This window comes from Schistocerca piceifrons, chromosome 2 (assembly GCF_021461385.2).
Source record: "Schistocerca piceifrons isolate TAMUIC-IGC-003096 chromosome 2, iqSchPice1.1, whole genome shotgun sequence".
NCBI classification, from domain to species: Eukaryota; Metazoa; Arthropoda; class Insecta; order Orthoptera; family Acrididae; genus Schistocerca; species Schistocerca piceifrons.
This window is the reverse complement of record NC_060139.1, coordinates 693,630,876-693,658,443: the sequence shown is the minus strand read 5'-3', so window position 1 is coordinate 693,658,443 and position 27,568 is coordinate 693,630,876. Positions and strand designations below refer to the sequence as shown.

The following is a 27,568-nucleotide window of genomic DNA, read 5'->3' as shown; positions in this document are numbered from 1 at the left end:
CCACGTTTGAAAGCACCCACGTGATTTACCAACTGACCTGCCTACACTGTGACGCATTCGATGTGGGAATGACCAGCAACAAACTGCCCATTCGCATGAATGGACACAGGCAGACAGTGTTTGTTGGTAATGAGGATCACCCTGTGGCTAAACATGCCTTGGTGCACGGCCAGCACATCTTGGCACAGTGTTACACCGTCCGGGTTATCTGGATACTTCCCACTAACACCAACCTATCCGAACTCCGGAGATGGGAACTTGCTCTACATTATATCCTCTCTTCTCGTTATCCACCAGGCCTCAATCTCCGCTAATTTCAAGTTGCCGCCACTCATACCTCACCTGTCATTCAACAACATCTTTGCCTCTGCACTTCCGCCTCGACTGACATCTCTGCCCAAACTCTTTGCCTCTGTATATGTCTGCTTGTGTCTGTATATGTGTGGATGGATATGTGTGTGTGTGCGAGTGTATACCCGTCCTTTTTTCCCCCTAAGGTAAGTCTTTCTGCTCCCGGGATTGGAATGACCCCTTACCCTCTCCCTTAAAACCCACATCCTTTCGTCTTTCCCTCTCCTTCCCTCTTTCCTGATGAGACAACAGTTTGTTGCAAAAGCTTGAATTTTGTGTGTATGTTTGTGTTTGTTTGTGTGTCTATCGACGTGCCAGCGCTTTCGTTTGGTAAGTCACATCATCTTGGTTTTTAGATATGTTTACATTTTCTGTTACATCCCCCCTAAAGCACTTAAAGACAAGTGAAATTGACACACTTTACAGATAATTAAAATGAGACTTAATGTATGAATGTCAAAAATACAGAATTTACTGAAAAAGAGAGGATAAATACATAGCATTTACTGAAGAAAAAGCATCATCACTATGAGAGTGCTGTGTATTACAATTTTCAATGTGTTAAAGGCTAAAAGCTTTTTTTGTGCCTGCAATGAACAAATGACTGCCACATCAGTGGTGGTTAGGAAAAAAAAAGTAACAAGAAATCAAATATTTTGATACACTTTCAGTTGACTGACTGCAAAGATCATGTGGAAAAAAAAAAAAAAAAAAAAAAAATAGTTTCCTCTAACACAACAGCAAATGTCAGAAATTTAAATAATAAGACATAGCTGAATACTTCAGAACACAAAACAAATGTCAGTAAAGAGCACTAATTTCAGAATAATACTTACAATCTGTTTCTCTCATAAACTTCTCTTTGTGATGGTGTCATGTTGAGTATTCCATTTTTGCTTGCATCAACCACCCATATTCCAACAGCAGTTAATAATGACACTGAAATGAAAATTAACATGAATCACAATATCAAACACAATGGCTTCATTACACACACCAAATCAATAATGTCTCCAGTTCTACGTGAACTGTGTGAATGCTAAATAATAATTGATATGACAAGCATTTGAAAAAAAGTCACTATCTTTAGACCAAAGAGTGGTTCCATGCAGCTCTCCTCGTTAGCAAATCCTCTGCATAATACAGCAAACTGTACCCTTTTGATAAGTCTTGGTCTCTTTCTATGATGTTTGCACCCTACATTTCTTTCCATTACCCTGTTCATGATTACTTGTAACCACATGATGTGTACTATCAACCAATCTGTTCTTTTTGTCAAGTTATGCCACAAATTCCTCCTCTCTCCCATTTGATTTCATACCTATTTATAGGTTATCCTATCCACTCAGTGTTGTTCTAGTACCACATTTCAAACGTTTCTATTCTTTTCTTATCTGAACTGTTCATCACCACGTTTCACTTCCATGTAAGGCTACACTCCCAACAAAAATTGTTCAAAAGAGACATCCTACCACTTAAATATGTGCTTTATATTAACAAATCTTTATCACTGGAAAATGCTTTTTCTTGCTGTTGCCAGTATACATTTTATACTCTCTTTATTTCAGCCATTGTCAGTTATTTTCCTACCCAAATAGCAAAACTGTCTACTACTTTAGTGGCTCTTCTTCTCATCTAATGCCCTCAGCACTAGCTGATTTAATTCGATTATACTCCACTACTATTTTCCTTCTTTCCTTTTGTTGACATTCATCAAGTAATCTCCTATCAAGACTTTATCCATTCCAGTCAAATGATCTAAGTACCTTGTTCTCAAAGTTTTTATTACTTCTTCTTTATCTTTAATTCACTTTCAAAAATCTCATTTGTATCCTTTACTGCTCACTCTAGGTTCAGATTGAATAATATGGGAGATATGCTGCAACCCTGTCTCTTATGTCAACTAATGCCTCCTTTTCATGTCCTGTTACTCACAACTGCAGTCTGGTTTCATACAAGCTGTAAATGACCCCCTTAGTTTATCTCTCTCCTGAATTTTAGACATCTAAATCAGACAAAAGTGTCAAAAGCTTTCTCTAAATTTACAATTGTTACAGATACAGCTCTGTGTTTCTTCAACACAACTTCTAAGGCAGAGACAAACTTTGTTATGCACGACAATTATGTTCTGCGGAATCCCCAGAGATACTGAATTCATGTAAATAAAGAGTAATTTTATATGTAAAATATGGGGTTAGAGTCTCGTTTTCTCGCATATTAAATTTAAAATAGTTTCTTACTAATTTTAACAAAAAATAACCATCATCACCTTTGTGAAACACATTTCAATGCAAAATTTATACATTTAAAAATTTAACACAAACACAACAACCCACTAAAATCATTATTTTGTTACCAATGAATTCCTGGCCTGCTCTTGTCACAACCTTTTAGTGCCCTAGGATTTTGCAAGTTGTGGATCATAAGGGGTTTTAATTTACAATCCCTTGACCATTCCCTCTGAAAAGGGTGTGCCAGGTCTTAGTAGCCTCTAATCCAGATGCTGTTTTTTCTTAAATACAAATGAACATGTAACTAGGCATTGGTTTCCCAAATAAGCCTTTTCATCAACGTTGAAAACACGTTTCGCAGTATAGCCTTTTTCTATCACAATTTCTTTACACCTCTTTTCAAATTCCTCATCTGCCACAGGCACCTCTCCTGTCATTTTAATGTTGTGGAAGCCACAATGATGCTTGAAGCGATCAATCCAACCTGAGCTGGAAGAGAAAAGCGCCGGATTGTCATCATCTTTCCGTAAATCTTCATACAAGCTCTTAGTTTTAGCTTGAATAGCAGCTCCACAGAAGAGACATGTGTTGTTGGTTGTGGTGCTCTATCACTAGTCACACTTATGTTAGCTGAATAGTTACCAATTTTTTGAATTGGTTCTGAACTGTCATGAACAATTCTCAAAATGGATTCACTAAGCCCCAAAGCACGTCGAATGTCAACAACATGCTCATCTTTCTTATAGTGGTTCTTAACATCCCTCTGTTTCTAATGAAAATGTCATTCGTACAAGCTTCTTTCCCTTGTCATGCACAGTTTCTTTCCTTTTACCTGACATTTTACACACAGACCCCGTCAACTGCAACTTCACAGCTCTAATGATGTGAACTGATGATATACATCTCAACAAACACATGAGAAGATGAATGTTGAGATGTCTTAATGCATTACTGCTTCAGTGTACTGCTAACAGACTGGACTTAACTAAAACCGCGTATATGTGAAAACACGGATAATGAATCCACATATAACGGGATCTACCTGTATGTTACAGGATTAGTAATGCCTCGCATGTTTCTCCATTTCTCTGAAACCCAAAGTGATCATTCTTGAGGATGCCTTCTATCACTCCTTCCTTCTATAGATATTGCTAAATTAAAGTCCCTCAAGCACATTTTTCTGTCTGTCTGAATGCTAATATCAGGAACCACTTTAGTGATTTACATACAGTTTTTGCTAATAGGTAGACTGATTCATATAAAAAGATTATGTATATAGTTTATTACTGCTATGTCAGACAAGTCTTCCTCCAGCTTTTCTGTACACAATATTTGTGTCGCAGACAGGCACAACGAAAAGGCACTTACATGTATAGCTTTCAACTAAAGTCTTCTTCAGAAAATGGAAAACACGCACACACACACACACACACACACACACACAGACACACACACACACACACACACACACACACACACACACACACAAAAAAAACCACGATCTCCAGAAGCTCAGACCGATCCAAGCTGCCAGAGATGGCGGTCCTGTGAATGTGAATGTGAGCGTTCTCTCTCTCTCTCTCTCTCTCTCTCTCTCTCTCTCTCTCTCTCTCTCTGTGTGTGTGTGTGTGTGTGTGTGTGTGTGTGTGTGTGTGTGTTTTCCATTTTCTGAAGAAGACTTTAACTAAGAGCTACAAGGGTACGTCAATTACTATCCACAATTTAGTTATATTTTTGTCTATTTCGGTAGTACTGTCATTTTACGTTGATGACACATGCTTTGTTTATTTGTTGTTATAGCTTTGCAATTTTCAAGCTGCTAGGTTAGTTTGGTTATCGCTGCTGTGCTGTTAATCATGGCTGCTCCGCTGCCTATTAGCACCAAAGAAGACCAATGTTCAGTGAACCATTTTTTGTGGTCGGAAGGCGTCTCAAGAGCCAAAATTCATCGGAGACTTTCGGTACAGTACGGGAAACAGTGTTTTGCCACAACAGAGTGTCTACGAATGAACTGACAAATCCCGAAATGGTACGCATGATGAAGGAGCCGGACGACCACTTACCACCACAAATGAAGAAACCATTGAGTGTTCACGTGAAATGATTCTCTTCGACAGACGATTAACTATTGACGAAGTGGCACATCGTCTGCAAATTAGTCACGGTTCTGCCTACAAAATCATCCACAACAGGCTTGGGTTTCGTAAAGTTTGTGCAAGATGGGTCTCAAAACAACTCTCACAGTTGCATAAAGAAACACGCTTGGACATCTGCAAAAATCATTTGAATCGCTATGGTAACGAAGGGGGCAACTTCTTAGACAGGATCATTACTGGTGACGAAACATGGATCCATCATTAAGAGCTGGAAAGTAAACGGCAGATTATGGAATGGAAACATCTAACATGCAAGAAAAAGTTCAAGACCCAACAGTCTGCAGGAAAACTGATGCTTACGGTTTTTTGGGACACACAAGGTCCAGTACTGGGACATTGTGGGGAAAGGGTCACAACAATAAACAGTGTACGTTGCAGTGAGATGCTTACTGCCAGGCAAATGCCTGCAATTCAAAACAAATGCCGAGGATTGCTGTCAAAGGTGTAGTGTTGTTGCACGACAATGCCCGTCCGCATACTGCTGACCACACTGCTGAAACACTTCAGAAACTCAAATTTGAAGTATTGGGTCATCCTCCATATAGACCCGATCTTGCCCCTTCTGACTATCACTTGTTTGGTCCACTCAAAAAGGCATTAAGGGGTCGTCAATTTGCCTCGAACGAAGCAGTGAAAGAAGTGGTGCATTCCTGGCTTGCAGCTCAACCAAGAACCTTCTTTTATGAGGGCATCAGGAAGCTTGTACAACAATGGACCAAGTGCGTTGTAACGCAAGGAGACTATGACGAAAAATGATGTTCCTGTAAGTTTCCTATTTGATTATAATAAAATTTTATAACTACTTTGTGGATAATAATTGACTTACCCTCGTATAATGTGCCACAGTCTTTTTGATGCATCTCTCCACATGTCATCTTTATGGTGAGTAACATTTTATCTTTCCTTACATTGGAATATCAACAATGTGGAGTTTCCATTGTTTAACATTTGTGTTAGTATTTCATAACCATGACTTGCACTTATGGATTGGTAATATTCACACCTTTTCACTGGAGTTATTACATTCTTCTTTACGACTGAGGATATTTCACTGGTTCCCTACATCTCGCATACCTAGTGGACCAGTTTTGTAGAGGTATGTTCTTCCAACGATCTCAGTAATTATGAATCAGTGTCATCTACTCTAGGTGCCTTGCTTCAATTTAGGTTTTTCTGTGCTTTGTCAAATTCTTCTGGCAGTATCACATATCCTACCTCATCATCTACTTCCTGTTTCCTTTCCATAATACTGTCCTCAAGTTCGTTTCCTTTGTACAGCCTGTGTGTTCTCTCTAAGTTTTCAGACTTCCCTTCCTTGATTAGTATTGGCTTGCCAGCTGAGCTCAATATACAGCTGCTTTCTTTTGTCCAACAGTTTCTTTAATTTTCTTAAAGTAACATCTATCTTTCCCATAGTTACACATGCTTCTATGGCTTTGCAGATTTCCCCTAGTCACTTCTGCTTTGAACACATACAAGAGTAAATAAAAAATCAGGTTTCTCAATCAGGGTTGCCACAAGTTTCCCCAAGTGAATTTCTCTGATACTTCCCTGATTTCCAGACAAGTTTTAGCATTTTTCCCTGACAAATTTTGAGATCTCGGAGGTAAGTAAAGACATAAGTTGATAAAAAATGTAAAGACTTCAGTATTTCTAAATGCTTGAGCAAAAATCTTAAGTATTAACATCAACATCTTTTGTAATGAACTGTTTTTAGATGGAAGAAGCAAGCCAAATGGATTTATGTTTCATTAAGAGCAAAAAAATGGTTCAAATGGCTCTGAGCACTATGGGACTCAACTGCTGAGGTCATTAGTCCCTTAGAACTAGTTAAACCTAACTAACCTAAGGACATCACAAACATCCATGCCCGAGGCAGGATTCGAACCTGCGACCGTAGCGGTCTTGCGGTTCCAGACTGCAGCGCCTTTAACCGCAAGGCCACTTCGGCCGGCCATTAAGAGCAATGATGTTATTTTATTTCAATACAACAAAGCACATTTGGCAATACACCAGAGTAAATGGTAAAGAACATTGTCACAGGATTTTTAGGCTTCCACCATATCACTTGCCTCTTCAACACCATCAAAATTATTTGGGTGCAGATCAAATGTTGCATGGCAACAATAAACAAAAGCTTCACTGCGAAAGATTTTCAAACACTGTCAAAGGAAGCAGTGGCCCAAATAACTCTAGAAAAGTGCAATAATGTTGTGTGCCACACAGAAATGGTTGTTAAAGAAGAGAGTAATACTGAAAATGCAATTATATTCTTGGGCGATTCCAGTGATTCTTCCACGGACCAGAGCACAGATAACAGCAGTGTTGGGGAAGAAAGTGACTTTGAACTAAGCTGCATTTACCCTTTGCCATAATTCTTGTTTCTTTTTATGTGTGTGCTTCATATTTTTGAGTGAATCATGTCTACCACATTTTCACGGAGTTATCAAGGAATATCACTCTACAGACATATGACAGACTACATACAACTACAATGATTGATAATTACTTAAGCAGTTCACATTATTTCAATGTTTTTAGTTATCATATTTACATCAATGATTCAAATCCATTATAGCACCTCTATTGAATCACATATACCAACTAAATGTGAATCATTCTGATTATTGTAAAAGCCAGCGCCTTTCTTCTTGCCTTTCTTGAGAGACACAAATAACAGGAGCATGGTATCATTTCATACACAGGAGCCCGTGCATTAAGCAATAAGATATTACAATTCTGTACAACAAATTCATTACTGTGCCAGCAAACCAACACCATTGCCCCTTTCATGCTCAAATGTGCTTCGCTGTCAATCACTTTGTTATTCTGATCCAGGTATGGCTTTGAAATCAATGTATTTAAAAGCAAAACACTGGGCTTATTTTCCAATGAACATACCCACAACACTAGAGAAGAAGCAACAAAAAGGTGTGACTTTCGATAGAGAAAAGGAATTGCATTACAGCTCAAAAAATGCATGTCCATATGAATTTATCACAATGTTTTAAAACCCATCACCGCAAAACATTGTTCTGACTCTACACATATAGTAAGCACAGAATTTCGAAAATAAATACACAAAATATCCTTGAAAATATTTAGTGTCTGTTATGACTGCACATGTGATGGATGTCTGTTCATGTAAATCCATCTCCTGGGATGAGTGCACCACATTTAAACTTGACACAAAAGTTAAGATAAAAAATGGAAGAGTTTTAGAGGCCAATGGAGGATGGTCTGGGATTGTAAAATCCAATCCCATTCTGAAAATTTGATAGTGGCATAACATGCTTTAGGAAATGGCCACCAAATATTGAAATTATGAATGTGACATCACTAAGGATGGTAGAATAAAACATTCTTGGTTTTCAAGCTGTGCCAATTCGAATAAAATCCTCGAGCTTTCAATGACCATCTCCGCCACGTCGTCAGGAGTTCACTGACTGCCGGGGATGCTACGGTTTCTCACTTATATAGGCGTGATGACATCACCAGCAGCCAATCAGATAGACCCAATGTGGCGTGCACGCATAAGTCGACCCGGGCAGCTAGCAGAGCTATTGCCCGTGGCAACACCAGTGACGTCAGATGGCACCAGGGGCAGGCACCATGTCTGAAACTGCCGCTCCCGCATTGCACATCTGTTTTCGCTTTCTTTCGATGTCCAACACCTGCCCCCATGCCCTTCTGCTGGGACAAGAAGGTAATTCCTCACTTTGCAGTAGTCAAGCAGCACATTTGAACTGCTGCAATGGACAGAATTTTAAAGACGACCAGTCTCGCCATAGTGAGACAGCGGATACGACAGACAAGGTACGAGCTTGATCATAATGCCAGGAACGTATTTGAGTGTCATCTGTCTTTCTCATCAACATTGTCACCATTCGATTGGGAGATGTTGGATGGAGCCATGGCAGCGCAACAACATTCAAGTTTATCCAAGGGAACGTCAAAGCAATGTGCCAAGTTCAACCAACTGAATCACGGAAGAACTGTTGTGAAATCTGATAAGGCCCATAGAACGGTTGTTAATCTTTCCAACCAAGAACTGTATGATGGCTCTATATCAGCACTGAGTAAAGGCCTCAACTTTTCTCCAGCTCCACGACGTCTGCCAATATTGGATATAATTAATGCAATAGAGCAGTGCATTAGGAATCTTTCACATGATGCAGCTGAGGATATCAGGCTAACTACCAGACATATCTTTGCAAAAGCTAAGCCACGAAAATCTAATATTAGCTAGGAGAAATGACATTGCTTGTGGTTATTACGTGAGAATGAAGACTTGGTTGTCTTGCCAGCTGACAAAGGGAATGCCACCATGGTTCTGAACTCTGCAGACTACCACCTGAAGATGCTACATTTATTGGAAGATGCCACATACTGCAAGCTTAGTCGTGATCCCACACAGGCTATTGTCAGAAGGACAGGGAAGTTATTAAAGGATTCTGGTTTATCAAATGAAGTGGAGAAGAAATTAACACCTCGTGCTGTGAGACCTCCCAGGCTTTATGGATTACCAAATATACACAAGGAAAGTGTTGCTCTGAGGCCCATTATTGGTGCAATCAGTTCGCCCACCTACAGACTTGCTAAACACCTGGTAGGATTCTTAGGACCAAAATTGGGACATTGTGAACACCATGTTGTCAATTCGCAGAAATTTGTTGAGACACTCAAGAGAATGAAGATAGGCCCAAACAACATAATGGTTAGCCAGAACGTTGTGTCACTTTATACGCAGGTGCCAACACAAGATACAATGGATCTTTTGGCCCAGTATTTTCCATCTGGAATCATTAAGTTGTTCTGACACATCCTAATAACAACGTACTTTTTGTACTGCGATGAATATTATGAGATGACGGGACGGCACAGCCATGGGATCACCACTGTCTCCAGCAGTCGCAAATTTCTTCATGGAGCACTTTGAGCAGCAAACTGCAGCATTATGGCCGTCTTGCTTTCTACGATATGTTAATGACACTTTCTTGATATGGCCTCATGGTGAAGATACACTACAGCATTTCGTCGATCACATTAATGGTGTCCATCCCAATATTAAATTTACTGTTGAGATGGAGAAGCACGGCAAGCTACCATTCTTGGATGTTTTGGTTGAGCAGAAGGCAGGAGGCCAGCTTGGTTATTCAGTGTACCGGAAACCAACACACACTGATCGGTACTTTAACACCAATAGTTTCCACCACCCTGTACACAAGAAAGCAGTTCTGAACACGTTGGTTCATAGAGCCAAGATAATCTCTGACAACAACAACCTACAGTCTGCATTTCAGAACTTAAAACAGGTTTTCGGGGAAAATTGATACAGCAAAAGAGACATCGCAAAAGCTTTCAAGGGCTGCCAATGAAAGACACCTGGTGAATCAGTAGAAGAGGCCAAACGGACTGCATTCCTACCATATTGTGGAGCAACTAGAAGCAAGTTAGGACAGCTGCTGCAGAAACATGGTCTGAAACCAGTGTTCCGGCCCGCCCCCAAGATACGAGATATGTTGCGCCCTGTTAAAGATGACATTGCTCTTCGAGTGTCCAGCATATATGGTGTACCCTGTGAATGTGGCAGCATGTATAACGGACAAACAATTCGCATGGTTGCAGAGCATTGCACTGAGCACAAGCGCCATATAAAACAAAGGGAGCTTGACAAGTTGGCCACAGCAGAGCATTGCCTAGAAAACGGACATAAAATACAGTTCAAAAATACAAAAGTGTTGGCTCATGCATCTATGTATTGGGACTCCGTTATAAAGGAAGCACCCAAGATTCGTTTAAACAACAACAGTTTCAACAGAGACCAGGGGTACACACTCAGCAGGGCATGGGGGTGGGCATTGGACATCGAAAGAAAGCAAAGACAGATGTGCGACACGGGAGTGGCAGTTTCAAACGTGGTGCCTGCCCCTGGCGCCACCCGACGTCACCGGTGCTGCCACGGGCAATAGCTCCGCTAGCTGCCTGGGTCGACTTACGCGTGCACGCCACATTGGGTATATCTGATTGGCTGCTGACAATGTCATCATGCCTATTAAGTGAGAAATCATAGCAGTCCCAGCAATCGGTGAACTCCTGACAACGATGGCGGAGATGGTCATCGAAAGCTCGAGGATTTTATTCGTACTGACGCCACTTGAAAACCGAGAATGTTTTATTCGTGTATGCTGTCGCGAAAGACTCTGAGGACACAGTAAGGATAGTAGCTATGCAGGAAACGGAGACTGTCACAAAATGGTACACTTTCATCTAGACACAGCACTGTCTCAAACTGCAGTAGTCACAATGACAAAAAGACACAACTGGGTTTCAAAATTGGTTCTCATCCAACCTTTTCTCCAAATATATATTTGAGTTACTTTTTTCTACCCTTAAACTTGAAAGTTAACTTTGATGGGAAGAAATTTGCATTATATTAAAAATTACTCATTGCTGCCAATGAGTATACTGTATACTACACTTAGAGCACTGCACCTGTACACCTTACAGGTATGCTCCCATATGGGTAGGTTTTGTATAGTGTGCAATGTTCACTACTTCATTACCATTTGTGACTTCTGAATGCTAATGCATACCCCTCTTTTCTAGACAGGTAGTGGTACCAATCGTCAGATCCATATGTGGTACCTGGTTGTGTGCATATCACTCAGAAAAGAGGTTAAGAAACTGGGAGTCTTTTTTTCTCAACACGTCTCAATATGCTGACTTGTTTTTTCCCCCATATTTAGCACCTTGGATGGTCAGAATCATGCTTATGTCATCAGTTCACACTACTGAGGGATTTCACATCAATTCGAAGGCCTCATTAGCTTTTGAGTCTATGCCAAAAATTAAAGGAATCATCTGAAATAATAGAATTTTTTTTTTATGTTACAAGCAAAAGAAATTTACTTCTTAACAAGCCTTGCCATACCCACAGAAGTTGCACTTGGGAATCTGTGTGAAGGGGTGCACTATTGCTGGAAAAAGAGATAGTGCTCAAAAGCTAGTGTGAATGATGTTTTTGGTTATGTGTTACTGTGTTCCAAACATCAAAAGGTGAGTGGTTGCCTTTCCCTTATTTTACACATAAATTTTCTTATTACTTATTCTCAATTATTTTAAGTGCTATCCGGTAGAGGATGTCAAAAGGCTCATGATGATTTTGACTACTACTACTATTATTATTATTATTTTGCCACTACTTTAAATGTGCTTCCAAATTAGTTGAATGTGAACACTCACAAATATTACTAACTTACAGAAATCACTGTACATATTAACTCTACCATAACTGTTAAATTCATGCTAAATATAATAATTTATCAGACCTGGCTATGAAACTGATACAGTGAAAACATAGACTCTATGATAACTGAGTTTAACATTTACAGTTAATAAAACAAAATCTTAATTCCCATAACCCACAGTATCCAAATAAATACAAACTTTGCACGACAAGGTGAATTAAGAGCTAATTTTTTGCCTAATGTGAGATTTCTAGTCTGATCATTGTTTTGGCCAGTCTAAAACCTTTCTCAGTTTCCAAATTTCATCGTATTACTTGTTATTTGCAAATACTGCAATACATTCAATGGTAAACACTATGAGATATTCTAATAAAATTTTCATATGTGGCATTTTACAGCATAACTTATCACCTGTAACATTTGTTGCCAGGAGTGCAATAATTTGGATGATTCTTTGCTGATACTACACATCATTTGTATACTTACAACATAGCCATGCCAAGAAGAATACTTCCAAGAGCAAGTAACCTCCAGCATCCACAACTCTACCTGCTGCTATAGTAGTAGTTGCCAGGCCAAAATTCTGAAGTGACTGTGCTCTGCAATGACAACAAAGTAGTACTTGAACAATATGATATTTTGCACAGTCAACAAATATTGTTTCACAGTTAAGATACTTCACCAATTAGGATCAGAGCATCAGAGGATGTTGTAGAAACTACACTGATTAAAAAGAACACTAATGTTCTGCAACCACAACAAAAAATTTAATAATCATCTCATCATTTCTATTACTTGGCAAGGTGTATTGATTACTCAGCTGCAGAGGAACTCACATGGTCATGTGACTAGGTACAATCATATTCCAATCCAAAGCAGCACATGATGTTACCTCACAATGTGAGCTCGAAAAGTCATCATGCAACACACCTTCACAGGAACTTGTGGCAAATTGCTGTTACTGTTGTTAATTTTACTGACAAAAAGAATAACAATGGCGTGACAGTGCTAAAAGAGAAGGTGACTTACAAGGCAAGCAAAACTGACAAGGAAAAGTTAAATAAGTCAATGGTCATAATTGCGAAACAAATGATTGAAGTCAAGTGGAAGAGGATTCAAGTACCTGCCCCAAATCAGAATAAATAAAATGGATAGATTAAATATTTCACTGGTAAAATAGATAAATGTATTATTAGAAAAGAATTCTGCAATATTCTAAACAATACAAGGAAATATCACCATTACAAAAATTTCATAGCTCTTCTCACACAGAACTAGACTTCTAGGCTAGCAAAGAATCACCGAGAAAAACTGTTTCATCAGTGAGATTTAATTGTGCAAGGTGCAGAATGAGCAAGTGTTAACAAGAGAATGTAATTGCAGAAAAGAGATTAGATTTTTACAACAAAAATGAACTACCAGAATTAATGCAGCCATTGGTCTATTTAGATGAACTGTGGATTTGTGCATCCTACACTGAGAGTGGATGTTGCGAAGGGACAGCATGAGAAGAATACTGTCAAACAATAGCACAAGGCGAATTTCATTTTTGTGAATATAGTTTCTTTTTGTGTTACTTCTCCTCTATGACTGGACAGAGAAAAAAACTAAAAATATGTAGACACAAGAAAAGCTGAACTTTTAGCATTAATTAAGGAGCATCAACATTCTCATCTTTATCCAACTGACAAAATTTTGCATAAAAATGGTTCCCTCCTAACTGCTGCTGCATCATCTAGAACTAAATCCTATAGAACTGGTTTGGAGTCTTGAAAAAAATAAGATCTGCACTATTAAAGCTGTTTTTCAGTTGGCCTCACAAGGCCAAGTGGGTCTCCTTCCAGACATTTCCACCAGGAAAAAATTTCAGGTTATCACAAGAAATCAAACATTGGACCTCCATGTTGCAAACCTAAATGCTGACCACCAGACCAGCAATCACTTTGCTTTTGCTGCCTGTGATTATTAGCTTTAACTTTTGTGGCATTAGAAGACTAGAAAGACCAATAAAGTGTGTGATGCCTACTGGAAGTGAGATAATTTGACAGATGACAAAATTGAAAAAAATGATAAAATCAGTTGACATAGACCCGATAAAATAGTCAGTGTTATTATCCGTGACCAAAACAGGAGAAGACAAAACAACAGATGCAGCTATAGAAAATAGGGACATCACTATTGCAGATAGTTTAATGGATGGGCAGCAAAGCATAGAAAGCAGCCAAATATACAGTATATGCTGTTTCTGTTCTTGTTCCAGGCACTTAATTCAGTGGCACATATGGATGTATAACAAGTGACAGCACTCCACTTTTAAGATTATTGGAGAGCATGCTGAGGCTATCCTCTTTCTTGGGTGTAAACACTGCAACACTGCCACTCTGGCCAGGTAATCAGATCACTCTGCCAGACAATTTTTACTATTTTATGATACAAGTAGAAGCCTGAATCCACTGACCTGAGAAATCATGCCATCTTCTGTTGCAAGGAAGTTATTCAAAACGCAAATGAGTGTAAACTCATGGTAGCAGCAACAATAAAATTATGCAGTTAATGGGGGTGAGGGAGAGACAGAGAGGGGGAGGGAGAGGGGGAGGGGGAGGGAGAGGGGGAGGGGAGGGGGAGGGGGAGGGAGAGGAGGGAGGGGAGGGGAGGGAGAGAGGGGGAGAGAGGAGGGGGAGAGAGGGGGGAGAGAGGGGGAGAGAGAGGGGGAGAGAGAGGGGGAGAGAGAGGGGGGGAGAGGGGGGAGGGGGGGAGTGAGGGAGAGAGGGGAAGAGAGGGGGGAGAGAGGGGAGAGGGGGAGAGAGGGGGGAGTGAGGGAGAGAGGGGGGAGGGAGAAAGTGGGGAGGGAGAGAGGGAGAAAGTGGGGAGGGAGAGAGGGAGAGAGAGGGGGGGGAGAGAGAGGGGGGGAGAGAGAGAGAGAGAGGGGGGGGAGGGGGAGGGAGGGAGAGAGGGGGGAGGGGGAGACAGGGGGGGAGAGAGAGAGGGAGGGGGAGAGAGAGAGGGGGAGAGGGAGGGAGGGAGGGAGGGGGGGAGAGAGAGAGAGAGAGAGAGAGAGAGTCCAACTATAAAGACATCTGATTTATCTACCTCTAGTCATCCCTAGAAAAGTAAATCAGAAACTGAATTCTTATTTTTATCCCCTTCCATCTTTTCTTTGTATGTTATGTTCAACAGTACAGATTTATCCTTTTGGATATACTTATGCAAAACAATACTTCCCTCCTCTTCGGTAGAAATATGGGATTGTTATTGCATCTGTGCAAATTGGCTACATTTTCTGACTCCTTAAACATGTGTAACAAGTGCAATTCATTTAGTACAGTTCTGTAAGAGCTCCCGGACAACCCCACAACATGTGTAGGACTTAATTAACCACCTTTAAGTTTACAGCAGTAGATTCAAAAGAGGAAGCTGTTTAAATTTTTGTCACCATTTCATTTTCAAAGACTAAAATAATTTCAAATCTAGTACCTACTGCCCTACTGACAATATTACAAGCAACCTATTTCATAAACAGCTGTTCTACAATAGAAGAAAGTCCCTCACCCCAACACCTCTGTTTATTAATTAGTGTATTTTTTAAATTAGGAGTTAAACCACACTGAACAGCAATCTGATACTATTCTAATTCAATTGGTAAGGGCAATTATCACACTCAGTGGTAATAAAACCAGTTTCATGAAATAGACAACACATAAATAAGTTTCAAATTTACTTACATTCCGTATGCAGTTCCTAATTGATATTCTGGGATAATAAGGGCAACCATTGGCCATAAAGCACTTGCAAGCATTGAGTATGCCAGACCAAGGATGGACTGAAAACATTGTAAAACCTTATGTAGTACATACAAGAAAATTTACTCTCAAATTTGTTATGTACAGAGCAGTATCTGATATGGAAATATAAAGAAAGTGATGCAATAAAAAGAATAACTTTACTAGTCAAATATACTGTACTCTTCTGATGCACCTAAATAAACTTATTCCTTAATATTAAGTTATAAGTAAATTGTAGTCCCTAACTACATACATATCAGAACACATATTACGCAACAGTTTAGCAGGTTGATTGACTGATGATGAAATAATTTGTGCAACTTATTACTGTTTTGCATTAATTATTCGTAGATGGGGAGGGCTGACAGCTTTAACAAAACCAGATGGTAAGAATCCTAAATAATGATAATACAATGCACTGCAAAATTCGGTTTGCAATATGCATTATTCTGGGCAGTTTTTTGAATTACAACCTAAAAATTTCATGTTCAGCATTGTAGTTCTATAAAGTAGCCTACAACACATTTTTTAAAGTATCATGCCTATGGCCACACTACATTGATATGAAAAAAAACTTGCTCAAAAATTTTTTTAACATCTTGAGACATTGCTCTTTACATACCAACTACATGTAAGAAACTTTGTAATTTCTCAAGTGAGTTTAACACAGTCAACTGAACTTTAACACATGTATGAAAACAGGCCATATTCACATACGCATCTCTGAAAGGAACTTCAGCTTTAGAATATGAAGCCTCAAAGTAGTAATCTTGCAAAGTTATCAGGTCTGTTATTCCAACCTGTATCAGAAACCAACCTTCTGCTGCCCAAAAAATCAGATGAATTATTGCAGCAAGCTGCTTTGTGTAAGGGGGTTTTCTTGCAAGGTTCTGACTACAAAAAGCTTTAGACCTTCACCAGACGTAATGTCAAAGTGAAAATTTTCTAAAAACTAGCAGAAGAAATTTGCACTGATTTCATTTCAAGCAATTTGAAAAGAGAAGATGAAATTTTCATTTAATATATGTGGTGTCACCGCCAGACACCACACTTGCTAGGTGGTAGCTTAAATCGGCCGCGGTCCATTTAGTACATGTCGGACCCGCGTGTCGCCACTGAGTAATCGCAGACCTAGCGCCACCACCAAGGCAGGTCTCGTGATACGAGAGAGCACTCGCCCCAGTTGTACGAGAACCTAGCTACCGCCCAGTTGTACGAGAACCTAGCTACCGACCAGTTGTACGAAGCCTTTCTCTCTCATTAGCCGAGAGACAGAATAGCCATCAGCTAAGTTAATGGCAACGAACTAGCAAGGCGCCATTTGTATCAGTGCCTATAGCTTACGAGTATTCAAGAGAGATGTATTCCAAGGACTAATAAAAAGATAAGTAAAAGGCATCTACATACTTTTCTTCTTATTCATTTATAAGTTCTCATGTTCCAGACTTCACGCCCGTCTGCTTTAGCCTTGCGTGCCCTATCGGCTACAGCGTTAGTCTAGCATTCCTTTTCAGCCATCTAAACTTCACGGTGTCGGCCCAGCTACCGACACAACATTTATTGGCGACGAGGATGGGATTTGGTTTTGGGGGCCTCTGGTGAGGTGCGTCGGCATCTCAATCAGCTGCGCCTCTGTCGTCGCTCGGGTTCTGCTGCTCCCCGTCTGCTTTCAGCGACGGTGCCGTCCGGTCAGCGCCCTGGGGACCCATCTACTGGCTCGCCTCATCCCCAGGTGTTACCGACGATGCCTTCCATTTTGCCCCATGGCGACGCGCCGCCGCAGCAGCAGCAGCCGCCGCCGCCGCCGCCTGTTCTCCCGCCGGCGTCGCCCGCATTAGACGCTTCGCTGCAGCCGCCAAGCGCCTCCCAGGGTCACGCGCCGCCGATCGCTTCCCGTGACCAGCTGTCCTCCGCCATGGAACTCCCGCCCGCTCCGGACCACATGACGTCATCGCGCGTCGGCTACCCCGACGCAATGGAGATTGATCCTTCGGTCACTCCTGTCTCTTTACGGGCGCGTACACCGCATGTTGACGTGCACCCTGGACTAGTTTTTCAGGCGTTTCCTAGCTCCCCTCGGACCGAATGGCCGGGTGCGGGTGGCACAGCCTCGCCTGTTGTTAGGCTCCCCACCTCATCGCATACGTCAACATGTGGTCCTCCCCACGGCGGGCGGAAGCCTTATCACACGACCGTTCGCCGATTTGCGGGGGAGGAATGTGGTGTCACCGCCAGACACCACACTTGCTAGGTGGTAGCTTAAATCGGCCGCGGTCCATTTAGTACATGTCGGACCCGCGTGTCGCCACTGAGTAATCGCAGACCTAGCGCCACCACCAAGGCAGGTCTCGTGATACGAGAGAGCACTCGCCCCAGTTGTACGAGAACCTAGCTACCGCCCAGTTGTACGAGAACCTAGCTACCGACCAGTTGTACGAAGCCTTTCTCTCTCATTAGCCGAGAGACAGAATAGCCATCAGCTAAGTTAATGGCAACGAACTAGCAAGGCGCCATTTGTATCAGTGCCTATAGCTTACGAGTATTCAAGAGAGATGTATTCCAAGGACTAATAAAAAGATAAGTAATAAGCATCTACATACTTTTCTTCTTATTCATTTATAAGTTCTCATGTTCCAGACTTCACGCCCGTCTGCTTTAGCCTTGCGTGCCCTATCGGCTACAGCGTTAGTCTAGCATTCCTTTTCAGCCATCTAAACTTCACGGTGTCGGCCCAGCTACCGACACAACAATATATATGTTGTACATAAAAGGAAACTTAGGGTCAATATATTATGTAAAGAACAATACTTGATATGAAAGTATAAAAATGCCTATAAATTTTACAGAATAAATCTGGTTCAAATATAAATGTATAAAACTGCATGAAAATATGCAGTTCCTGCAATAACTTGTGATGGTTACATCAACAACCGCATAAAAGAACTACTACATTCTGTGCACCAAAAGAAGAGCCTTGACAGTTGGCAACACTTTTATCAGCTACCGAGTGCAAGGTGCAGAAGGCTACTATCAAAACTGGTTGAAAGCCATAATTGCTAGTAATAGTGAGGCACTTGCCATAGAGACATAAACAAAATTGCATTATAGTTACAGAATGTTCTGTCAGCACTTTGAGGAATACAATTATATTCAAAGCTGTTCCACATTAATATTCATTTTATAATTTGTTGTGAACTGGCTTTTATGTTTTATAGGCTATCCTCAAACAACAGAATTATGTGATTAATCATAGTAGGTACATGAAGCAGCTAAGGCTTTTAAAAACCAAACCACCACCCAACCCCCTTTACATCATAAATTAAATTCTGGGAACAGTAAAAATGTTAACATACTGTAATGACAAGACAGCAAACATAAGACTATTTTTGCTTGACTATTTTAACGTTGAAAGACATATTCCTTTGGAAAGAATGTTGGCAGATTATTTTTATGGTTCCAGTGTGAGAAAAAGTAATTAATTACTTAAACCAAGAGGACTCTAGAAATTTTGAGGTTCCAGCAAGTATCACAAAGTGCAGCAATGAATTTATTCTGAGTATGTTTTAGTATTCCTATATAGCAAGTTTAAGATGTTTGAGATTTTAAAGTTGACTCTCAGCTTGACAAAAAGTTTTGAGCACAGTCAGAAAGTGTCCACCAGTGTGGAGGAATACAGTCTTCAGACACAATATCACAAAGATTATGATGTACAGGTAAAGTGAGAGGAGGATAATGACAACAGACAGGAACAAGAACCAAGGCTAAAGATTATGAGTAATTTTATTATGATTTGATAACTATCTTATAAGAGAACATAAGTACTGAGCAAATAACAGATTCATAAACATCAAGAGAGCAGTTAGTCACATACAAGATGTATCTGCAGTGAGAAGAACTCCCTTCCCCAGTGTGCTGAAGGACTCACAAAGGCCTGTACTGTCCCTGGGCGGCCAGGCTGTTTGGGAATCTCGGACAGCGTATCTACAGTGACAAGAACTCCCCTGCTCAGTATGCTGAAGATCCCACAAACGCCTTAACAGACAGGCACTATCCACCAGACATAGCCCTCAAAGAAATTTCCCATGCCATATCTCCACATACCCCCAATTCTCCCACCACCCACAAGAACCAGCTACAAAGTCGCATCCACTTCATTACCCAATACCAGCCTGGACTGGAACAACTGAACCACATCCTGTGTCTGGCTTTGATTATCTACTAATATGCTCTCAAATGAGGAACTTCCTGCCCCAGAAGCGTCCCACCTGACTGTCTGGAACTCAGTGTCATCTTTACAGTGAGTCGTAAGTCATCTATCCTTTTCATGATTTTTGATATTCCAACATGGATTTTCTGTCTTAAAGTCAATTCTTTATGTAAAATATACTGCACTCTCTTCTGGTAACACCATGGTTTCATATAGTTCACACATTTTCAGCTGCTGAGTGTGCACTATTTGATGTTTTTATCTGAGGTTGCAGTTTTGGAACATCCTACAAGTGGATCTATTTCCAGATAGGTATGGGCACATCTGAATTAATTCCCCTGTCACTTATCTGATCAAATGGAAATAGACGAGACATTTTAAGCCATCATCAGCACTTAATGGATTTCCTTTTAAGATAAATAATCCAAAACAAATAACTTTATAATATAATGGTATCCTATATTATAAATTTGAATCACTACACTTTGAAAAGCTGTATTAGCAAAATTATTCAATGCATCAAGTTGAAATCTGACAAATTTCATTGCATAGCATGTTCCCTCCTGGACAAAAACAAATTTTCATTAATATCAACATAATTTCTGCACCAAACTAACAAAATACTGCATTAATGTGACTTCAGATGCACTCTTGGTATTTTGACAGCCACATTAAAACAAATGAGTCAGTTCTATTTCTCAACATTTCATCTGCTCTTGCAACTAAGTGTGTCACAATCTTCAAAAACAAAAATGTTTTCATGATTTGACTGTCAATACATTTGAAAGCAAATTAAATGTACTTATGGTAACAGAAAGGAGTAAAGGTAGCAACTTAGCACTAAGTTGTCACAAAGACACATAACAAAGACTTTGGCTAGCTACTCGACCAATCCTTTTTTGAACTAACACACGTGACCCCCCCCCCACACACACACACACTAACTGTATGGCTACTTTGTACCAGCTGAATTCTCTGTGCTGGAACTATAATTCTACAGCTCCACTGGGATGAGAGGTTGTATCAGGCAGTGTAAGTACGGCAGAAAGGATGCGGAGAGAGGGAGGAAAGGTCAGAGAAGGATGGCTGACAAGTGGGAGGGACGCAGCAAATGCATGCATGCATGCATGCAATGCATGGACTGACAGAGAGAAATACGGAACTAAAGATATGTTGCAAGGACAATTCTTATCTATGTAGTTCAGAGACTCTTATTTACATAGTTCAGAGAAACCCTTGGTCACAGTTTGGTGGTTATGCCCACATAAACTGCCAAGCAGAAATTGTATCATAGCTGATATACTGACAAGACTGATTTGACATGGTACCCTGCCTCTGATGGGGGTATGATAATCATGTGCTGGATGGGACAGGAATAGGATGTGTTCGGTCAGATTTTTGGACAAGTCATGAAACTGGGTCGTCCAAGCGGTAAGATTCACATGGCAGTGGGATGGGAATGGGTAAGGTGAAAGGACGGCCTAGGATATTTTGTAGATTTGGTGGGTAACGGAATACTACTTTGGGAAGGGTGGGAATATCCTGCCCACAATCCTTCCCATCTCTCCCAAAATAGTTCTCCACTTGCCACACATTTGATGTCACTGTGGAAGAACCATACACAAGACTTGTTCAATACACCAACCCAAGCACAACCTGCTGAATTTCTATCACAGGATTATCCTAGTTACTATCCTACCCAAGTTGGGCTACCTATCCAAGCAGTCATATCATAACAGCACTGTTGCAATTTCTGCAGAATATTTGCATGGGCACACCCACCAATCAGCTGCCCATCCAAAGGAATGGCCACTGCCAAACTGTAGCAACAGCAGTTGATCACCCTGTGAAAGAACACACAGCCGAATACAACATGCTTGATTTCAATGGTTGCTTTACAGCTCGCCCCATTTAGTTCCCTAGTCCAATGCCAGAAACTCACAGGTAAATAGATGGAAGTGATCTTTGCAACACATCCTTAATTCTAGTAACTCTCATGGTCTTAATCTACGCTAACACGCACCTTAGGACCCTAACTTCACTCATCCCGCACCCACACCGTCTTTCCAGCAGTCTACCCTTCCAATGTTCTATATCCCCCTCTTCCCTTGATCTATATTCCCTCCTAAGCCGCTCCTCCACGGTAACATCTTTGTTGCCCATTGCCTGAACACACCTGCGCTAGTGTTCATGTCTCATTCCTATCTCTTGCATCTGCTGCATCCCTCCCAGCCATCTGCCACCCATCCCCAACCATCCCTCCTGCTCCCCCTCTCCTTTCTTTCCTCACCCATCTAATGTGTTCATACCAGTTAAGCTGCAGAACTGTTATTTAAGCACAGTGTGTTCAGCTGCTTATGCTGTTGTCACGTAAACCCCCCACTCCTCTTGCCCCCCCTCACACAAACATGGGGGAGGAGGGGGGGGGGGCAATGGAGAGGGAGCACTTTTATGTTGTTCAAGACAACATGACAGTTTTGTATGTGCAGGGGGGGGTGGGGAGGGGGGTGCATGGGAGCATTCATGCATGCGTTCATTGGCACTGTACAGAAGACCAGGTTACATAACTTAGCCTCTATGGTTATGGTTCTTATTTACAATTATGAATGGCTCAGTATCACCTCTGTGTAGTGAGCTGTTTTACTTACTCATTCTACTGAAGTGTTTCAATATCTTACTCATGCTGGTACTGGTTATTAAGAAAATAAGTAAAGATATATATGGCAATGAACAGTAACAAGTCCAGCAGCCAGTGCTGTGGTTTAGTAACGCTTTACAGAGTCACTGCAAAACCCAGCGAGAAACTGTACATGTAAACCTCAAGGGATGTTCGACACAAGAGCCCAGCCAAGAGAGTGACACCCTCGTACCAAGTGCAAATCTGCTATGCATGACACTCATGTCAGCTCCCCCCTAGTGCCACTGTCACCAGGCCAAACTGTACCCTCTTCTTATACCGATATCACGAGCTGCTCAAGCTCACCTTCACTCAGAGTGTACCGCCTACCTACTGTCTCTGCATATGAAACTAGTCACGCTGTTATTCTGGATTACACTGTCAGTTCTGCTCTTTGGAACTATTCATAATACCGGTGAAAGTATGTATCATTTTTTCTGGTGTGAAATACGCCTGTTGACTGTTGTTTCATACTTTTATTTATGTTGTGTGTTGCAACAGAAATGGTGATGATAGTGGTCGATACTAGTACTATATTGTGTGAACATGGATCCAGTGCAGCATCCACTGCCACCAATCTTGTACACAGGGGTTATTTTTCAACAATTCTTGCAACAGCAGTCGGGACAGAAGCACAGGGAGGCCCTCTTCACCAATTGCTATCAAACCTGATGGAATACATCCACCACCACCTAGATTAAAAGGGAATTGACAAACATTAATGTAACTGAGCCTATATCTATGAGTGAGCGGCAACATCATTGGTCATTGTCAACAACCCTCGGGAAAACTTTGATTATGCGGTTATTTTAAAGTCACAGCAAACTCATACACTGAAACTGCCACTTACCCAATTTGAAAGAAAGAAGAACTCTTTGTCACACTATCTGTTGGGCAGTACCTCTTTCACACCCTACGGGCCACTGGTCTAAAATGTAGCCCTAACAAATCCAAATTCTTTCAACCATCAGTGGAACATCTCGGTTGTATCATCTCTTGAAAGGCAATCCTGCCTATGAAGAAGCATGTGGAAAGAATCATAGCACTCCCACATCCCTCCGACTTGAAGGAACTACAATCCTTCCTCGGAAAAATCACTAATTATAGTAAATTCTTTCTCCTCACTACAGAAATTGCATACCTGTTGAACAATCTTACGAAGAAAGGTACTTCATTTCCCTGGTCACCAGAGTGCGAATGAGCACTCCATACACTGAAACGGGCTTTACGCTCTGTGTCATGCCTCTCCACTTTTCAGCAGGGGAAGGAGCTGGTGGTGACCGTCAATGCGTCATAACAGGGACTGGGCATTGTATTGTGTTATTACACTGAAATGCCGAAGGCTCAGAACAACTGACAGTTTACACTTCACAATCATTCAACACAGCCTAGAAGAAGTATTTTCAGACTGGAAAGAAAGCACTTGCAATCATTTTTGCACTAAAAAAATTCCATGCTTTTCTCCGTGGTTCCATCTAACCACCAACCATAAGCCTCCGATACTGCTCTTTGGTGCTGCCACTAAATGCTAAGCTACCCAGTTGGACGGTCCACCAACTCCAGGGCTAAGCTCTTTTTCTCAGCAGTTATAACTACAGGACACATTTCCGAACCACTGTGCAGCACTCCAACTGCCCCATCTGCCAATGGGCCTTGATATGGCATTCAGTCAACATGAAGTCCTTTGTTTCCACTTCGATGAAGACTCCCAGGAAGCCGTGCATCACTTTCTCGTTACCTGATGGTGTACTGCAGGTGCCTTGGTCACTGACAACACTATTGGAAGTGTGTCAATACATAATGTGGGAATGATCAGACCAGCTCCCCAAGCTGAATCTAGCCCACTACAGTACTATTTTCACCTCTTGTCACAGGCATTTTCTAGTGGATGCTGCCATTTTATTAACAGTGGACCAAATCTCTCTGTGTGTAGCCACTCCTGAAAGCTTTCAGTTAAATACCATAGGCCTCCAGCAACATGGACACTGGGCTGCATTTCATACCAAGCTGCTCGCCAGGCATTATACCTACTGGTCCGGCACTGACAGGCAGATTGAGCACCTCATATGGAACTGCCATGTGTGCAACACAGCATGCAGCACCGTGCCAGTCATTCCCTCCCTGACTGGCACCATCACAGCCTTGGAAAAGAGTTCATCAGTACTTTGGCAGCCCTTTTCTTGATGCAACCTGGTTGATAATCATCGACACTTATTCCGGGTTCCACTACATTATAAACAGGCATTCCACCAGTGCAGAAGCCACTATTATAGCATTCATGCAGGGTTACACCTATTGGGGAGAAGAGTCTGTCATGGCTGCTCTACAGCCCCGGCCAAGCACACACTTGTGCCTTCTGCTGCTCATATCCAGCAGCAAAGGTGTCACTGGGTGTTCCACCTTAGACACAGGTGCCAGGGCAGTGACCTGACACTAAGAGCAATTCCACCTGTGCCAGGGTCACCACCCACCACAACTCTTGACCACTCTTCCAGAAGCTCCTCACCGTGACAGTCCACAAGATTGCTCTACATCTCTGTCTCCATTTTTTTCTCTCCAAATCCTCTCCAAATCCTGTCCTTTTCTAGGCCACCCACAGATGACCTGCCACCAGTGGTGCTACAACAGGGAGCACAGCTTGGTCTTCCCAAGCAGCACTTCTAGTACCGGTACTATTACAGTTTTGAGACTAATGTGGAAATTGTGTGCCTTGCAGCACAGGAACCACTGCCATACTAGCTCTTTCCAGCCACACATCGCCACGTAGGCCAACTGGGAGCTGGTTAAGTCAGCATGTCCTCACAACACTTCCTGGACATCGCTTTTGTCCAGTGCACCTCTCGGCATCATGCCGAGCACTGGACCACACCACACAGTGCTGCTCCTTGCCCTCATTAAGGTGAAAGGGCTGTGGTAAGCAGCTGAGCTACAATGTCTTTCGGTGGGCATTGCAAACTGTCAATGGCACTCCCTCCTTTGCCATTCACAGTTACAACCAGGTTGCTCTCTGTTCCTACAACGATGGGGTGCACCATGCCGTGAAACCACAGCACATGTCAATTGATTTCAGATTCCGCCCAGATGCTAGGAACAGGGACCAACCATTAAAGCGACACCACTGTATCTAGTGTGGCTCTACCATGCATGATGCTACAGCCAGCACCCACCTGGCCAGGCTAAACTACAGCCGTCTACTTCTACCAATGTAATGAGCTGCTCAAGCAATTCTTCGCACACAGTGTACTGTCTGGCTGACTGTCTACCAAACTGCATACAAAACTACTCATACTGCTATTCTGGTCTACTCTGTTGATTTTGCTTTTTTGGAACTGCTTGTTATGCCTGTGAAAGTTTGAACCACACTTTTTACAGTGAAATTTACCAATTCACTGTTGTGTCATACTTTAGTTTGTACTGTATTTCACAACAAGACTGACTATCACAGATTGCAATCTATTTGGACTTCTCTACTTGTGAAAGAACTTTGCATAAACTAATTTAAAAAACTATATTAATAATCATTTAACTCACCACACCAATATAGGGATTCACAAAGGTGAATGCCAAAAGTGCATGACTGCCAATAGTGATCAGAATTGACAAGAACACCCAGAATACATTTTTCCCAACTTTGTCAACCAATAAACCAAAGACTGGTGCCACAACTGCTGATATTACATATAGAATGCTGTTCACTTGATTTGCTTGTTCTGGAGAAAAAGAGAATTTCCTCTCAAAGAATACCCTGAAAAATAAATAATACATTTGAGGACGGCAACGAGAATAATTTCACAATAAGAACTGCAAAACAATGTACTGAACTCAGCTTAATAAATTAGCTACAGATTATCCAAATAGTTTTTCTGAATTATATCTGCAACATTTAGACAATGAAATAGAAATATTTTACTGGAAGTGTTTTCCCTACTTATTCTAGGTAGAGTTTTATTAAGGTAGATTTTTCACCTCAAATATGTAACTTGATGGAAAATAATTATGCAAAAGCTCTAATCTGTTGGTCCATGCATAAGCAGAAGCAGCCTTCTGAGATGCAAATGGAAAAAAGACAACACAGAATGAAAAGGAAAAAAAAATCAAGCTCATCAAACATCTATAAACAATAACAAATTTATTTCCCCATTCATGAACTATATCTGCACAACATACTTTAAGTATTTTATACTTCGAAATAACTGTCATCAAGAAGTGTGATTGAATGAAATTTAAAATGTTTATTTGACACCACAAACGGTCATCAAGCCACATTCACAAAAAAATGAAATTTTTAAAAGGTTACATAACTTGTTTCAACGCACTGAGTTGTCAGTTTCAAATGTAACTGCAAACCTGGGAAACTGCACTAATAACTGCAGTCACATTTCTTTCAAATATTACAAAAAAGACACTAAAACCAGCAAACTGAAGCAAAGGCAGCAGAAACGGGTCACAAGACGTCGTGACAATTTTTGGCTCATCAGTCATTTCACACCTTAATGCAGTGTAAATGAAAACTGCATCAGGATGAAAGATATTATATACTTTTGCATTGGGTCCTGCAGTGATGCAAACAAAGGCTCATACATCCGAAAATTACAAAAATACGTGCATTTAATTGACATCGTGGCGAAAGCTGCCAGGAGATAAGTAGTTACCATTGCCTCACAGTAATCTTACAACATGTAGCAAGCCCAAAACTAGAACACAGCATGCAATCTTACTGTGTTCTGCTAATGAAATATTACAAAGGCGATGCACTCCCACTTGGGGCTAACACAAGACTAATCTACAAGCATGACATTGCTTCAGCTACCTGGTTGCACATCAAATCACTAGAGGGCATACGTGTAGCATAAAAAAACAGAAGGAAAAAAGGGATCTATAGAGAGTCTACAATAACAAGCATCACTGTCAAAA

General features: G+C 41.2%; 1 protein-coding gene across 2 annotated transcripts in view; it reads right to left on the bottom strand.

The window, feature by feature from the left end:
- The window catches only part of LOC124777738 (major facilitator superfamily domain-containing protein 1-like), a 129,642-nt gene that overhangs the window by 17,642 nt on the left and 84,432 nt on the right, over window positions 1-27,568 (bottom strand). For both annotated transcript variants that reach the window (XM_047253240.1, XM_047253239.1), the window contains exons 7-10: window positions 26,186-26,399; window positions 15,711-15,808; window positions 12,475-12,587; window positions 1,188-1,290 (exon numbers count right to left, since the gene is read on the bottom strand). In XM_047253240.1, the coding sequence (XP_047109196.1) occupies window positions 1,188-1,290; window positions 12,475-12,587; window positions 15,711-15,808; window positions 26,186-26,399 (528 nt within the window). The remainder of the gene's footprint in view (window positions 1-1,187; window positions 1,291-12,474; window positions 12,588-15,710; window positions 15,809-26,185; window positions 26,400-27,568) is intronic.